The 16,724-nt window shown below is 38.2% G+C and overlaps 1 protein-coding gene across 2 annotated transcripts in view; it reads left to right on the top strand.

Moving 5' to 3' along the window:
• Positions 1 to 16,724, top strand: part of LOC114360832 (peptidoglycan-recognition protein SA) — a 38,935-nt gene that overhangs the window by 13,639 nt on the left and 8,572 nt on the right. For both annotated transcript variants that reach the window (XM_028315654.1, XM_028315653.1), the window contains exon 2: positions 13,871 to 14,029. In XM_028315654.1, the coding sequence (XP_028171455.1) occupies positions 13,871 to 14,029 (159 nt within the window). The remainder of the gene's footprint in view (positions 1 to 13,870; positions 14,030 to 16,724) is intronic.

Genomic DNA, 16,724 nt, shown 5'->3' with positions numbered 1-16,724 from the left:
GAATAAACTGCCTGGTAATCTAGCTAGACGATCCATAGCTTAGTGGTTGAGGAAAAATCTCTACTAGAAGGTTATGGGTTCAGCTCTCAGATGAGACACAAAGAATATTTTTGAAGTGAAAGCAACCTTCTTCTTGTCGTGTCGACAACAAACCTACACAGTGCCAACTCAAAACTCCGCTAGAAGATTGGCACTGTCAGTTGTTTCCATTAAATTAAATAAATCTTCCTATTTCTAATAATTTATTTGTCATAATTTAACGTATTTTTTTACGCAGTTGCTAGCGAGTACACCTAACGTAAACTCATGGTAAGCACACAGGCAGTGAATTCAGTTCCAGCAAAATTTCTCCCAGTCGCTACATCCACGAAAAACGACAAATCACTTAATGACGTCACAAACCAAGACAAATTGCTGCAAATTGACGTAATCAATACCAGTTACATAAAATGCAGTGTCCGTTCAATAGAACGTGATGTACCGACGATAGGACAAAAAGTGGAGCTGATGCGATCCTGGCTGGATGCCAGGGTCATGTGAAATGGATACCTGGAGGCATCGCAGTTTAACCTACTACAAGAATTTTGGTAAAGGACTTTGAACTTTAAGTCTCGGGAAAAAGGTTTGAAATTGATTGAGGAATTTTTATTTGAGAGTTAGGATGCTGAAAACTAAACGATGCGAAGACTGTTTAAAAAGGTGTTATTAGGAATTCTTCCACTTTTTAAGCCTTATATTCTCAAGTCCTATTCAATATTAACACCAAATAACTCAAATACAATTACGAAAACTCAAAAAAATTACTTCGTACTAAGTTAAAACGAACGAAGAAACGAACCAAAGTACCAAGTTAAAAGGAAATAGAATCAGATTAGCATAGTAATATGGTACTTTAGGTACCTACAAGTAATCATCAAAAGAAAATCCTCCAACTCTTTACCCTACTGTTTAAATGTAACCCTAAAATTGGAATAAACNAAATAAAAGGCATCAAAATGTTCCACAATTCTTCCAAAAAACCTAGCTACAAAAAACGAACAGAACTGCCAGTTCACAGCACATGGGACTTCTAAAAAACTTTTGTCTCGCAACTTCCATGATTAACCGTCCGTGTCAGGGACGTCACTCCAAAAAAGCAATTAAACCTGTCCAGCTCGCATTCATTAATTTTCCGGATAATAAGCAAGTCCGGTTAAGTTTTGTGAGACTGCGAGAGACGAATAGCCTATATGGAATATGCTAGGTTTTTTTCGTTCGTTTCAGCCCAATGACGTCCACTGCTGGACAAAGCTTAAGGATTTCCATAAGGATTAGTCCTGTGCTACCCGCATCTCAGTACTTCTCGCGACCTTTACCAGATCGTCGGTCCACCTAGTGGGGGGCCTCTGCCCACCCTACGTCTTCCGGCCCGTGGTCGCCACTCGAGAACTTTTCTGCTCAAGGTTTTATCGTATTATCAAGTCATTCAATGTTTTTTTAACAAAATCATAAAAAATACCTAAGATATTAGACATTAGAAGTCTAGTGACCTATTAAAGAACATCAAACTTAAATCATAGATTGAAAACTGATCTCTGTTTGAAAAGTGTGTGTAAAAAAACTATTTCCTTCCATTAAAAGTCGTAATTTTCCACCATTAGAGCACTTTTTTCCTATCAAAGGCTACCTACTACTACCTACCTACCTTGTAACTACCTTGTACCTACATCTAATACCTTTATAAGAAACTAATAAGATAGGCTTTCTTTCGTCAGAACCTGAATTTGAGAGTACCTTTATCCACGTGGAGCCATTACGAAATACCAGCTGAATTAAATTTGTACTCGAAGCTTACACGGATTCGTACAGAATTTGTGCTTTCAGAAAAAGCTCTGATCCTATTTCAGTATCAGAAGGCAATGAAAGCTCCGTCGGCATCAAGTTAAATTAGTTGGCCAACTGTGGTGTAAACAACATCCTTTGATGTCAATTTAAACATAACTAGTTACAGAGTTTAAAGGGTATCCCGCCAGAGGTCTCGATGTAGCAATCTATCCTTATCTTGAATTTTAACGTAAATTCTAGCGCCGATTATATTTTTGGGACCGAATTTTAGTTTTATAGGACAGGGGGTTGATAAAGGTCAAGTAATTACGTTACAAGTTCCAAACTAGAACCAAATTATACATATAGGACCTTGTACAACTCGTGTCAAACCTTGTAGTTGGGTACACGTGCTCCAAACTTTGCATATGACGTCACTACTCTAGTAACATCACATGTCATATGTCACACGTTACCAGAAGTTTGGCTTATCAAGAATATGGTTCAGAAACTAAACTAGGTTTGGATCCTTAAGAAAAACTAGTTTACTCATCACCTTCAGGTTTTAGTCTTCACTACAAAAGCGTGACACTCTTTAATACCTACCATAGTCAAATGCAGGGCAGGGCACATAGTACGCAGAACTGACGGCCACAGCAAGCTTCTGGAGTGGAGTCCACGTACCGGAAAACGCAGCGTGGGACGTGACGTGCGACCGACAACCTAAAGGTAAAGGTGATAAAGGTAGCAGGAAGGCGCTGGATGCAGGCCGCTACCAACCTTGCGATGTGGAAGTCATTGGGGGAGGCATATGATCAGCAGTGGACGTCCTATGGCTGAAATGATGATGATGATAGTCAAATTGAGGATTGGCCTATACTCCCTACGCTGATATGGGTTGGAGAAGTCTGATTATCGCATAATATTTGTCTCTTATGCTTCAACCACACCAACGCGTGCAGATCGCCATCGCTGGCGCGATCATAGGCCAATGACAGGTCGCGTGACCCATGACTGTCCACGCGACCTGTCATTGGTCTATGATCGCGCTAGCGATGGCGATCAGCACGCGTTGGTATGGTTGAAGCTTTAGTCGCTTCTGACGACATCCACGGAAAGAGTGGGAGTGGTCCTATTCAACTCTGCTGGGACTACAGCATCTCAATGGACAAAAACCTATCTCCTACTGGGTGTGATTGCAATGAAATATCTTATGTACAAATGTTTAAAACGGAAGACTTCAACTGGTAAAAGTCGCGCGAAGTGCACAATCGGTCGTTGTGGTAACCCATGGAGAAAACCTTTGTCCAGCAGTGGACGTCATTTGGCTGGAACGAATGAACGAAGAAATGTTTATAAATTGCATTAAGACTAATTTCGGATTGTATTTTATGTCTTCCGCGTTACGTCGATAAATAAAACCTTTCAGTACCCACTTTTCGACGCCAAAAAACATCTACACAAAAGAAAAACAGCCGCGTTCCGATTCTGATTGATTGATTGCCTAATAACGCAGAACGTGAAACAAAATGGCGGACTCGTTCCATTTAACTCGAGTAATCACAAATTAAATAAACCCTGACAACGCGCGAATTGTTGCTCTCTTACCTACCTGCTCCTTAACCTTTTGTAGGGATGGGACTGTGTATGCTATTATCGATACTCGATAGTCGATGAGCTAAAGAAAAAATACGTTTCTTTCAGAGTGAAGGAAACGTATTTTATACGCTGACAAATCACAAGCATTTTCAAGCTGCAGGTCTGCTTGCCAAAAATCTACAACTAGTCAAGTTTAAGTAACAACAACAAAAGCTAAAATTCGATGATTTAAAGGACAAGGACTATCTAAATCATTCCCATGTATTCCACGATCATGCTCAGTTCAATAGCAGCAATAAATATTGTTATTTTTTTCCTTATTTTTCATCCATTACTGTTTTTTTTCCTTATTGTGTTTGAGCTTGTAGTTCGTCTTTTTGGTTATGAATTACTCATACTCACAAGTTTCACCTTCAAAACTACGATTATGTCGAAACTTAGCACTTGCACATGTTCAAACTTCAAAGTATGAAAAAAGTATTAAAATGGGGAATCTGTCGATTCTACAATATCAAGCACAATATTTTATAGCAAAGTAGTAACTGAACAGACCTCTCACTAGGTGGACCGACGATCTGGTGAAATTCGCGGGAAGTACTTTGATGCGGACAAGGACGTTGAAAATTCTTGGGGGAGGCCTTTGTCATTTGGCAGAAACAAACGAACTGGCAAGATTCAAAGTAAATATTTTATCGACAACTGGCACCCCTACCACTACTTTCCATTCCATTGTGTAAATTTTCAGCCAACACTTGTCCGTTCGCGTGGAAACGGTTAGTACTTATACAAATTGGATCTTATATTTAGTCCCAACAAAAAGTGACAGGCTTTTTGGACAGATAAACGATTATTCGGTTCACGCGTGTAGAAGGTTTTCCAGATGGTAATAAATTCTGTAAGAATGTTAGGTCAACTGTGTTTGGGTTCTTTTAAGTTTTCTGACTTGTCGGCGCGTCAGCGGCACGACCTCAGCAGTCAGCACGCTCGGCATACGCGGTACGGAAAGCTTACTAAAATATACCATATGAAGATTACCGAGTGCCTATATTATTTTATGACTAGCTTTCCGCCCTCGGCTTCGCCCGCGTGGTTTTTTGTCTGTCGCAGAAAAACTTTATTGCACGCGTCCCTGTTTCAAAAACCGGGATAAAAACTATCCTTTGTCCTTTCCCGGGACTCAAACTATCTCTATGCCAAATTTCATCAAAATCGGTTCAGTGGTTTAGGCGTGAAAGAGAGACAGACAGACAGACAGAGTTACTTTCGCATTTATAATATTATAGTATAGATATAGTTTAAATTATGATTAATAAATCAATCATTACAAACAGGGTTTTGGTCCTCAATATTTTGATCAATTCTAGGGAACCATCTATGAATTATCCTCGTACTTCCAAAAATGGTTTTATGTGTAAACGATGGCACGACAAGCTAAACACTGTAACCTTAAGTACTAAGTTGTATTAAGGGTGACTTTGCAACAAAATTGTATAGTCTCATGTGCTCTTGCTCGTATATTGTCACAGAAAATGTCCCGTTTCCAAAAATCCGGGACAGATTCGATTCAATGCTGGATCGTGGACGTCCTTTGGCGGAAATTATGATGATAATGACGTTAAATTCAGGAGTAGAAAACAATTTTGCAAACCTTTTGTTTCACAAATTCTACATTCGATTGGTATTCGAAAAAAAATACCTTTTTTGGCCAGTGATAAATGCCATGTAATACACCAAACAAAAAATACCTTATCCGAAAAATTATTTCGCGGCTTGCGCCCGTAAAACGTGGGACTTGGCAAAACGCCCAGTGCCAAGCGGTGATCCAATATCCGTGATAAACGATAAAAAAATGGAAATTTTCCAGAGCTTGAAATGGACTGGAGACAAGACAAAAGCAGTGTCCTTGGTAAAACAATACTTCAAGCTGGACTAGGAATGAGCGATATGATTTGTCGAACATTTTGAAGACAAAGCTAAGCGTGCTCGATTCATATTTGCCATCATCTTGAAGTAGTCCTTTGTCATAATCTGTCTCTAGTTTGCACTGGAGGGAGTCGATGCTTAACTTCAAACTTTTCTAAAGTTTTCCTCATTGCGGATCCAATGACAGTTCAACTTGCCCCTGGGACCAAATTTTCCTTCACTGGTTGAGTTTTTATTGGTAGTCTAGCTGTAGACTGACTACACAGGAGCTGCAGCTAACGAAAGGTATAACTTGGGAAAACTTCTGTAAAAATAACTCATTAAACATAAACTCATTTTGATCTAGCTCTGTTCTTTTATGTTTTGACATCACAAAAATATTAATTTAAACAAAATCGTCAAGGATTTTACTGATTGTAACCTTTTTTACAGACTGAGTTTCAAATACGAAAACTCAACAGTACTCAAGTCAAATCCTCCATTACCCTCTGGTAGATTAATGACGATGATTTATAGCTTTTTGCCATTGATAAAATATCTAGATCTTCTACTTCAAAACAGAAATAAAACACAAGAATACTTCTCCTACAAAAGCCTCTNCGTATCTACCGCCCGCACGGGGCACGTAAACATATAGCTCCGTAATAATTTCGTTTTAAAATCGCAGAGCTGATGGCCGCTGGGGCAGGAAAGTTCTTGAGTGGCGACCACGAGCCGGAAAACGTAGTGCGGGCAAGCCTCCCACTAGGTGGACCGACGATCTGGTGAAGGTCGCGGGAGGTGCCTAGATGCGGGCAGCGTAGAACCGGTCTTTTTGGAAATCCTTGGGGGAAGCCTTGGTCCAGCAGTGGACGTCCTTTGGCGGAAATGATGATAATGATGATGACGTTAAATTCAGGAGTAGAAAACAATTTTGCAAACCTTTTATTTCACAAATTCTACATTCGATTGGTATTCGAAAAAAATACGTTTTCTGGCCAATGATAAATGCCATGTAATACACCAAACAAAAAATACCTTATCCGAAAAATTATTTCGCGGCTTGCGCCCGTAAAACGTGGAACATGGCAGAACGCCAAGTGCCAAGCGGTGATCCAATATCCGTGATAAACGATAAAAAAATGGAAATTTTCCAGAGCTTGATATGGACTGGAGACAAGACAAAAGCAGTGTCCTTGGTAAAACAATAGTGCAAGCTGGACTAGAATGAGCGAAATGATTTGTCGAACATTTTGAAGGCGAAGCTAACCGTAAATTGCTCGATTCATATTTTCCATCACATTGAAGTAGTCCTTTACTTGTCATAATCTGTCTCTGGTTTGCACTGGAGGGCAGTCGATGCTTAACTTCAAACTTTTCTAAAGTTTTCCTCATTGCGGATCCAATGACAGTTCAACTTGCCCCTGGGACCAATTTTGTCTTCACTGGTTAGGTTTTTATTGGCAGTCAAACTGTAGACTCTGACTACGCAGGAGCTGCAGCAGAATAACGAAAAGCATAAATTAGAAAAACTTCTGTGAAATTTTGATCTAGCTCTGTTCTTTTTATGTTTTAAAAAACACATGCATCACAAAAATATATTTTTATGGAAAATCGACAAGGATTTTTACTGATTTTTTACAGACCGAGTTTCAAATACGAAAAGTCAACAGTACTTAGGTCAAATCCTCCATTACCCTCAGGTAGATAATGACGATGATTTATAGCTTTTTGCCATTGATAAAATATCTAGATCTTCTACTTCAATACAGAAATAAAAACACTAGAATATATTTCTCCTACAAAAGTCTTTCAAACCTTACAAGGCATGAGGGGACAATCAAATTACAACAAAGCTAATTAAGAAACAGATGTCCGGAGCTTATTAGCTGTAAAACACCCGGAATGGCTGCCACCGGATACCCGGATAGTCTATTCTAACCTAGGGTTGCCATCTACAATATTTGGCAACAAGGACAAGACGCGTGAAAACCCCCAGAATCCGGACATACGGGACTATTCCCACCTCTCGTTTGCACCACTGCAACTCCTGTGTAGCTAGGATCTACAGCTTGACCGCCAATAAGAACAAGTCAAGGTGAAGTTTGTCCCGGGGGAAAGTTAAACTGTCATTGGACCCGTACCTAACGAATTTAATCAGAAGAACATAGGAGTTCGAAGTTTAGGTTCGACTTCCATCCAGTGCAAAGTGGATGACAGGAGATAAAACAAAGGTTTAAGTAACCTGAACCATTTTTTTTAAACTTAGTCGCGTCGGTCGGCCTAATGCAGTCTACACACGAAATCCAGCAACTCGCCGACAAGAAACATCTACATGATTCTTTGAAATAAAACCGCCGACATCAAGCCGCTCGGGCTTGGCGAACTTGGTGTGTGATTCATAACACTTGAAATTTTAAAACCCGGACAACAAGTGAAACCCCGCCCGGACGCTCCCCGGACGCCTAACTAGGACAAATCCGGGGAAACCCGGACGGATGGCAACCCTATTCTAACCGGATAGTCTATTAAAACTAACTAGACCTACTTTAATTAAGGGAAAATTAATGAATCTAGCCAGTTTTAATTGGGTTTTAGAATAAAGTGGCTGATAGGCTTGAAATTATCTGTGATGGATGAAAGTGCCCTTTTTAATAGCTTATTTGCAGATAATAACGTGGATGACAGGAGATAAAACAAAGGTTTAAGTAACCTGAACCATTTTTTTTAAACTTAGTCGCGTCGGTCGGCCTAATGCAGTCTACACACGAAATCCAGCAACTCGCCGACAAGAAACATCTACATGATTCTTTGAAATAAAACCGCCGACATCAAGCCGCTCGGGCTTGGCGAACTTGGTGTGTGATTCATAACACTTGAAATTTTAAAACCCGGACAACAAGTGAAACCCCGCCCGGACGCTCCCCGGACGCCTAACTAGGACAAATCCGGGGAAACCCGGACGGATGGCAACCCTATTCTAACCGGATAGTCTATTAAAACTAACTAGACCTACTTTAATTAAGGGAAAATTAATGAATCTAGCCAGTTTTAATTGGGTTTTAGAATAAAGTGGCTGATAGGCTTGAAATTATCTGTGATGGATGAAAGTGCCCTTTTTAATAGCTTATTTGCAGAAAATAACATAGATTTATGAGGTTTTTTTTTAATGAAAGATATGAAGTTTAATGAAGCAACGTTTGTAGACATGTTTTACTACTGCAGTAATGTTAATAATTATTCGATGCAAAATAATTTCAATGTTTTGATTCAACCAAAGAATATGCACTGCTGGATAATGGTATGGTCCCCAAGGATTTCAACGACCTGCTGCCTGCAGCCAGGTGCTTCCCGCGACCATCACAAATCGTCGGTCCACCAAGTGGAAGGTTACATTACGTCTTTCAGTCCGTGGTTGCCTTTCGAGAACTTTTCCGCTCCAATGGCCAATTTCACGATCACTAGGCCAGAAAGACCTTGGAGTGGAGATTCCGCATAAAAGGTGGACAGAAACTGGATTAAACTGGATGCAAGTGGCCAAGGACAGAAGTCGGTGGAAGGTTGAAGACGACCCCAAAAGAACGTAGTATTAATCAACCCGGAAAGGGATCGTAACCGTATCAACTCGAGGCGGTCAGTATTCTTTGTATGAAACTCCATACTGCAACTCACACTTATCCGCACCGTAACGTAAACGCCTCGCCTAGGCGATGACAGTTCGCGAAAGGCGATACGGTATTGATCCCTTTCCAAGTTCTTCTTCTTATCGTGTCGATAGCAAACCTATACAGTGTCAGCCCAAAACTACGCTACAAGAGTGGCGTTGTCAGCAGCATTCATTAAATCCTCCTGCGTGCAGTTGCTTGGGCACTCAGGGTACGACATCATGTGCTTCATCAACTAGGGAACAAAACTGCACCTGCACTCCATGTTTCCGAGTTGATAAGTCTGCTATGAGTTTAATTCTAAATACATAGAGGCCAATTTCAATTAAATTAATGAAAACTATGATACAGCTTCAGTTTTTGATTACGCTAAATATCCGGCCTGCACTCGAAGTTCCCTACAAAATGCTCCGATTGCACAAAATGTCTTATTCAAGTTGTGCCCGGTTTCACAGTCTCTCTGCTACACGTCTAAATGAGAGCTCAGCAAAATTTCAGAGCTGCCCGCTGAAAACAGGCACAGCCCAAATAGATCAGCTTGGTCATATTTATGATTATACTAGCTTGCCGCCCACGGTTTCGCCCGCGCGAAATTTTGTCTGTCACAGAAAAACTTTATCGCTTGTTTCAAAAACCGGGTTGAAACTATCCTATGTCCTTTCCCGGGACTCAAACTATCTCTATGCCTTTCAACAAAATCGGTTCAGTGGTTTAGGCGTGAAAGCAAGACAGACATTTATAATATCAGTATAGATTCGTACCTCTATTTTTATTTCAAACTGCGCCTGCAAATTGTCTTATTCCATCGTGTATCTATGCATCGAGGACTAACCTGCTCAATAAAGCGCCGTTGACGCGCGCCATTTCCACTCTCAATCTAATTTCGGATAAAATAGATATTTTTTCTTGTACTCTGAGTGAATTTACAAAGGCATCATTATTTGTTATATGTTATGTGTAGGTTTGTATATGTAGGTGATTACTAGTTTTGTATTTGACGTTGTGTATGTTGATGTGTTGTCTTCGCTGTCGCAGTGGGATGTCCTGTGATGACAGTGAAGTGTTGTTGTTGTGAATAAATAAATAAATAAATCTACAGAATCACTCGCAAATTAATTTAATTTACCTAGTTGTTCTTAAATTCATATTCATTTAAAACTGCAACTCATTTAATTGGCAGTTGCTTGCATATTTTTTATCTTGCTTTCAAGGTCTTATAATCATGGAAAATGGTTGATGAACATCCAATTATCTAAAATTAGCTTTGTAGAAGAGTTAATTGCCCGAGACGGACTCTACATAGTAGTATGCAACGGCTTTACATAAATTAAGTACTTGATAAATGTATATGCTTGATATTTCATATTTGTAAAGCCTAACCTACTTCTGACCTCCACTGATGCATTCAAGCGGTTTGTCCGTTACGTACCTTTTTAATATTTAAGTCCCTATACTCTTCACCTAAATTCTCAGCTCTAGCTGATGTTTTCCCGGACTGGTAGCGGGCCTTTGAATTGACAATAGTAGACCTTTCAGTTCAAAGTTATTGGACCGAGTCGTGAAAAAATTCACTCATTTTTGTCCGGGAACCGAACATAGCTCGTTCGTTCGCCGCTCATTCGTCCTGTAAGTCTCCCGTGGACAGGCTGTTCTACTTGACATATGACGCAACGAACGGCCAGTCCGGTATGCGAGCTATAACCGAGCAAGTCGAATTTCAAAGGCTAACTACGAGGATTAGGGTTTACTCGTAAGCGGCCATGTTGTGTGGGACAAACGTAGATATCTGACTGTAGATAGGAGATTTTTGTCCCAAAATAACACGTATTACAACTGGAATAAATGCTAGGTTATCTTGACAGGGTGGTGTTAGTACATGTCAAAAGATCTGTGCGAATCAAAGGCTTAATATTTTTATTTCCAGAATACCTTTTTGGAATTACATTCACAAACTTAATACACACAANTAGAGAATTAAATTCTGAGTAAAACTGTATAAATAACTCATTTTCGGTATTTTGTCCTTTACGACCTTTGAGCCCAGAGGTATCGATATGTATCTAGACTAGACTACCTAGACTGCATCTTACTTAACACCAGGTGCGAAAAAAAACATTGCTCTACCACGCGGGTGTGTATCTATTGCTTTAATAACTTCAATTCATAAATGCACTCAGCAATATGGAAATCCTTGGGGGAGGCCTTTGTCCATTGGACGTCATTTGGCTGAAACGAACGAACGAAACTCGTAAATAAATGTTAATTTTTATCGATCACATACTTTCTATGTGATCGATAAAAATTAACATTTATTTACGAGTTTCGTTCTCTCTCTCTCTCGAGATACTTTATCTAGAAGTTTTTGTTGTCAAAAAAGTAAGTTTTCTTGCCCTTGGATCCTTAGAGGGATCGAACCGGACTAAGCCCATTTACTCAGTGCAGTCTACTAATGCTGTTTTTTTATATTCAATCCTAATCCGTCCGTCAATTGTCAAATTTAAATATGATTTTGGTCAAAATATCTGCGGTTTTCGATGTTTTTACATTTTATATGACTATTTAAACAATATTAAAATGCAAACGCATCCAAAATTTAATCGAAAACCGACTTAAAGACAGTTGCAATCCGGATTTGGACAAAGATTGATTATGGGAAACGGGCGTAAATGAAGGTAGACCAAATAGTACTTATACTTACTCCTACGTATACTGGCGTAAGTGAAAAAAGTAAATTTTACAAGAGAGCCATTTTAGTGGCCAGAACCATATTTTTGGGTCATATCTTCTGACCTACTAAAACGAATTTAATGAAATTTCACATTTAGCCTTAACATGTAATGCTTTTGCTACTGCTGTTATCAATTTTTATATTTGTCTTATATATTTTGAGATTTTACGCATTGCCCTTTTACGTCGTCACATTTCTATAATTTCATGTATATTGTTCAACGTAAAGAGACTTAAATGACAACATAAATATAATATTTTAAGTGATTACTCTCTTTATTTATGCATGTAATTATTTTAATTGTTTTTATGTGCTATATCAATAATAAATCAGTTAGAAAAAGTTGTTTAATGTATCGTTATTACGTTTTAACGCAAATACGCCCATATACTGTTCTGAGATTTAGTTAGGTCTTTTAACATAATGTGTCATATTTTTAAAAATTATAAATAACTTGAAAAAATCGAACTGCCTAAGGCGGGAATTGAACCCACGATGCCTTAGGCAGGTCGATTTTTTCAAGTTATTTATAATTTTCAAATTAGTTTGAGATGCGACTCTTAACGCTAAAAATTAAATAACTATATAATGTTTCATAATTTATAAATAAAACAATTTGCTAAATATTTTCATGGCTTTATTTAAGATTTGGATTATAAAAAATATATATTTATGTAAGCAACTACTCGTATAGATTGACGAATCGTATGATTGGGCTTTATACGTGGCATAGTTTTGCACATACGCCTATTTGCCTAAAATTTTATTTTGTATCTAATGGAAAAAAATTTTTTTTTTCTTACTGACGTTATAGATTAGAGAAAAATGAAATCATTACTTAAATAATTGGAAAAAGGCGTAAGCGGCAGTTTCGCCTTTATACGTAGGAGCTATCGGACATGTTCTCTTGCGATGCCTATCAATTTAAAAAAGAAACTGTAAATATGCCAAATTACATAAAAATCTGAGATTTCATTAATTTTGGGCATATTAGGATAATCTTAATTTTTCTTCATACTTACAATACACCAAAGCAAAACAATAAAACACCGTGTGTACCTGTAACAAAAAACACGGTAAATTAAAACTAGGTTTAAGTCTATGCCTTGGAGCTACAGTCCGTTTGTAAAATACCAAGTTAAAATGGCCGACACACGCCTAACGGCCGAATTACATCGAGTACAGCCTGTATATGACCCGCTCTTTGTTTATTAACAACTAGGGCTAAAAACTTAAAGTGGTTAGGTCGAGTTAGCCAAATTTTAGTGAAACTGGTTTAACTTTTGGTAAAATATGTCTGGGCGCTGGTGCTTCACTAATATTATAAAGAGGAAAGATTTGTATTTTTATATGTTAGTTACGTACGAATGACCTCAAAAACTACTGGATAAATGAATGGCTGAAACTGATTTAGATGGACTTTGGCGGGAGACCACAATAATAATTTACGCTGACGGAGCTTCAAGAAAAAGTCAGTATTTTTTTTTTAATAATTACATCATTATTTCCAGGTTGTTTCTTTAGCTTAAGAAAAACAGTCGTTCATGTTACTTGTTCGATGCTCAATAATTTCCAAGATACATTTATTCTGAGAACGTCCTATTACCGATCGAATCTTTTTGAGATAAAGTATCCAGCTCTTAAACACAAGACACGGGACTATTCCCACCTCTCGTTCCCACCACTGCAACTCCTGTGTAGCCAGGATCTACAGCTTGACCGCCACAAAAACCCAACCAATGAAGGTCAAGTTTGTCCCGGGGGAAAGTTAAACTGTCATTGGACCCNAGCGCAATATTTTGTTGCAATTTCTTACAAAACTTGCGCGCAAAAAGCAAATCTAGTATGTAAATCATCAAACTTCTAATGCTCGTAACTCAGTTCAGACTGAGTTTAGAGGTATACATGCCATAGAAAGTTTGGTTAATTACACTATTTTGTAATCAAAAAACAAACTTTGGTCGATGGCCGCGCGAAAAAAAAAAGACGCCACCTTCCATACAAAATCTGGCATTGCCATTTAGACTGCATTTGTGAGTCTTCTGTGCATTGTATGACCATTCATTATTGCTACAGTATGACAAATAACCAGTGAATACTATTATTATGCAGAAAACTTGTCCTTGTAAATGGTTAGTATGGTTACTTATCATCTGTTTTCCTTTTTTCACAGCGCCCATGGTCAATAATGTATCACCATGGCTTAAGATGACCCTATCCATCACAATAGTTATTGTGCTAGGAATTGTCTGCGTACTTGTACTTTATATGCAAAGTCACAATAAAGATGAAATATCTTCTAGTCATGATGATTCAGAAAAGGTGTCTACAAGTAAGTAAGAAATTATGTTAAATTAATTACTTATTATTGTTTAGTTTGTCATTATCTTTGGCACTTCTTGCACTTTGCGCATGGAGTAGATAAAAAAATAATAGATAGTTGATGCAGAGAGAGAATGGGATTAAAATTGTGTTATCTTAATATTCTTAATTAAACTGTGATCTCCAATCCGCCTGCCAAGCGTGGGGATTATAGCAAAACCCTCCACCATAGTGGAGGAGGCTCATAGTCCAGCAGTGGACTGTAAAGTGCTGTTGTTGATGATGATGATTATAAAGACTATTGTTTTCTAAATTAATCGCCAATACCCCAGATATTATGTGATACCTATACAATTTTGTACTTGGTTCCTGTCTATGAAAAAGTGAATATAAAACACTTCACTACATTTATCATATTATAGAATGTTGAGCTGAATACAGATGTTGTAATAAAAACGAAAAAATAAACTTGATGAATACATTATAAAATATACAATGACTTGGAAGTGTGTACTTCAGATTTCCATACATCCTTTGCAACATTGTCAGGGACATAGTGATCTTATAAGGGTTCCGTTTTATTTCTGTCGGTCACAGGAAATGTACATACAGAATATAGACTTGTGTAATTTGGTGATCCATAGGGAAATATGATTTTGTATTTTTTTATTTGGGTGATAAAATAAAATCAATCCATGGGGTAACAAGAAATTCAAATAATCTAGCTACCAAATATGTAAAAGGGTGTTATCACACAAAGTTCAGCTGTGTCAGTCAGATTAACTGACTGAAAATAATTTGATTAAATACTGCTTTATCAAATTACCTATTATGTTAAAAAATATACAGTAATGACTAATACTGGTTTAAGCACTATGATGAAACATTACCTACTAAGGTTACACGGTTAAGGGAATTAGTGCAGTACTTCAACATAAACTAATACTGCCAAGTAAAAATAAACGATTACAATATAGTTAAGTAAAAATGCGACCGATGTACTGAACCATTCGCACGCTAAAATAACTCGTACTTGACCGGCTTCTTTTATTCAATAAAGACCGTGGTTGGAAATTTTATTGAATGATTGGGGCGATTTCATCCGCCGCGGTGGTTAAATTAACCGATGCATCGGTTATCCTATTGGTGCGAATGAAACGTTAACAGTATTCTTATGTGAACGTCGGGTTAAAATGATTTAACTGTTGTATTTGCCACATATATCTTGTCTGGCGAAGCGAACTCATCGTCATTCGCGACAGTATTGCAGTAGCGTGTGAATGGTTACAGTAGAATTTATTTGAAATTTTAGTGCCTCGGTGAATAATGCTAAGTCATCAAATCAAACGGAATAATTTGAATGTAGTTCTTTAAAATTTCACTCAATTTCATGATGCGTGCGCGCAAACCAAAGAAGTCAAAGCATGATAAGTCTCTGCTTGTTCTCCGACGGGTGGTAGCTTTAAGGTTTATTATGCTCGTGAAAAAACTCCTGAGCATTATTCTTCTTTTGATTTAATCTGCCATCTTCATCCATGTCCGCCATGAGTAGGTAAGTGGCTATATTAAAAGTGGTATTTATTTGTTTTTTTTTGTGTCTCGTCGATATTTTGCTTTTTATTGAACAGTTTTTTACTTTTTGTACTTTTCTTTTTAATTTTTTTACTGTTTTGGACCAAGGGGGAGGGAGGACCACTGGAGATCTTTTGCATCGTAATGTAATTTATATTAATAATTTTATTTAAAATCCCAACTTAAAATAATTGCATTACCTACTTATAAATATGATTTTGAACTGAACGAGCATTTGATTTGAAAGTGCATTACTTTTGTTATGGAGATCGAAGTTACAAAACTATTTACAAATTGCCTGTGTTTTCGGAGCTGTGCACCCCTTCCAATCTAAGAGATAATATGCTGGCATGAGCGACTGCGACAGGATGTACGGTGACGGAAGACGCCACTGTGTTTAGTTTTATGTGCTGTCTGTACCTACCGGTAGGTACCCATAATTACTTAGGTATGGAAACGGTGTTAGGAGTGGCTGGGTGCGGTTCGTAGCTCGTGAGAGAGAGAGCAAGTGGCTATACGCGGTAGCATTAAGGTACAATTCCAAGACGGGCCGCAGACCGCAAACTGCAACCGCAAACAGCAAATCTCTATGAAATCTCCACTCTGTGGCTTGCAGCTGCGCCGCGCCGCGTTGCAGATTTCATAGAGGTTTGCAGTTTGCGGTTGCAGTCTGCGGTCTGCAGTCCATCTTATATTTGTACCTTCAAGGAAAAAGTTAAATTTCAAGGCTATTTAATTAATGCACTCACTTTCTTGTTTCGAATCATGTTCTGTGTATTATTTTTGTAAAGGTTTGTTATGTAGCAGCGTTGCACAAAGAACAACGATTATGAAGTAGCCCAGCTGCATGGCGTCGTGGTTAGGAGCTCGTCAAAATGGCGGCCATCCATACGCGGCAATAAGGAAAAGTTTGATAAATTATACTGTTATATTGAAATGTTTCTAAGTATTATTTTCGTAAAAGTTTTCATTCTTATAATAATATCGTCTTAAGTATGTACCTACTTAAAAAGTAATTATGCTCATTGCCTAGGGTAAACGGCTCTGACGACACGCACAACGCACGGACCGTTGTCCCCTTCAGGGGGCTTCCCTGGAGGCAAGACTGCACCTACTTTAATGATGATGCTTTA

This window comes from Ostrinia furnacalis, unplaced genomic scaffold, assembly GCF_004193835.3.
Source record: "Ostrinia furnacalis isolate ACB-3 unplaced genomic scaffold, ASM419383v2 OfSCF5186, whole genome shotgun sequence".
Taxonomy (NCBI): Eukaryota; Metazoa; Arthropoda; class Insecta; order Lepidoptera; family Crambidae; genus Ostrinia; species Ostrinia furnacalis.
The sequence above is the reverse complement of the archived record's forward strand: the minus strand, read 5'-3'. Positions and strand labels throughout refer to the sequence as shown.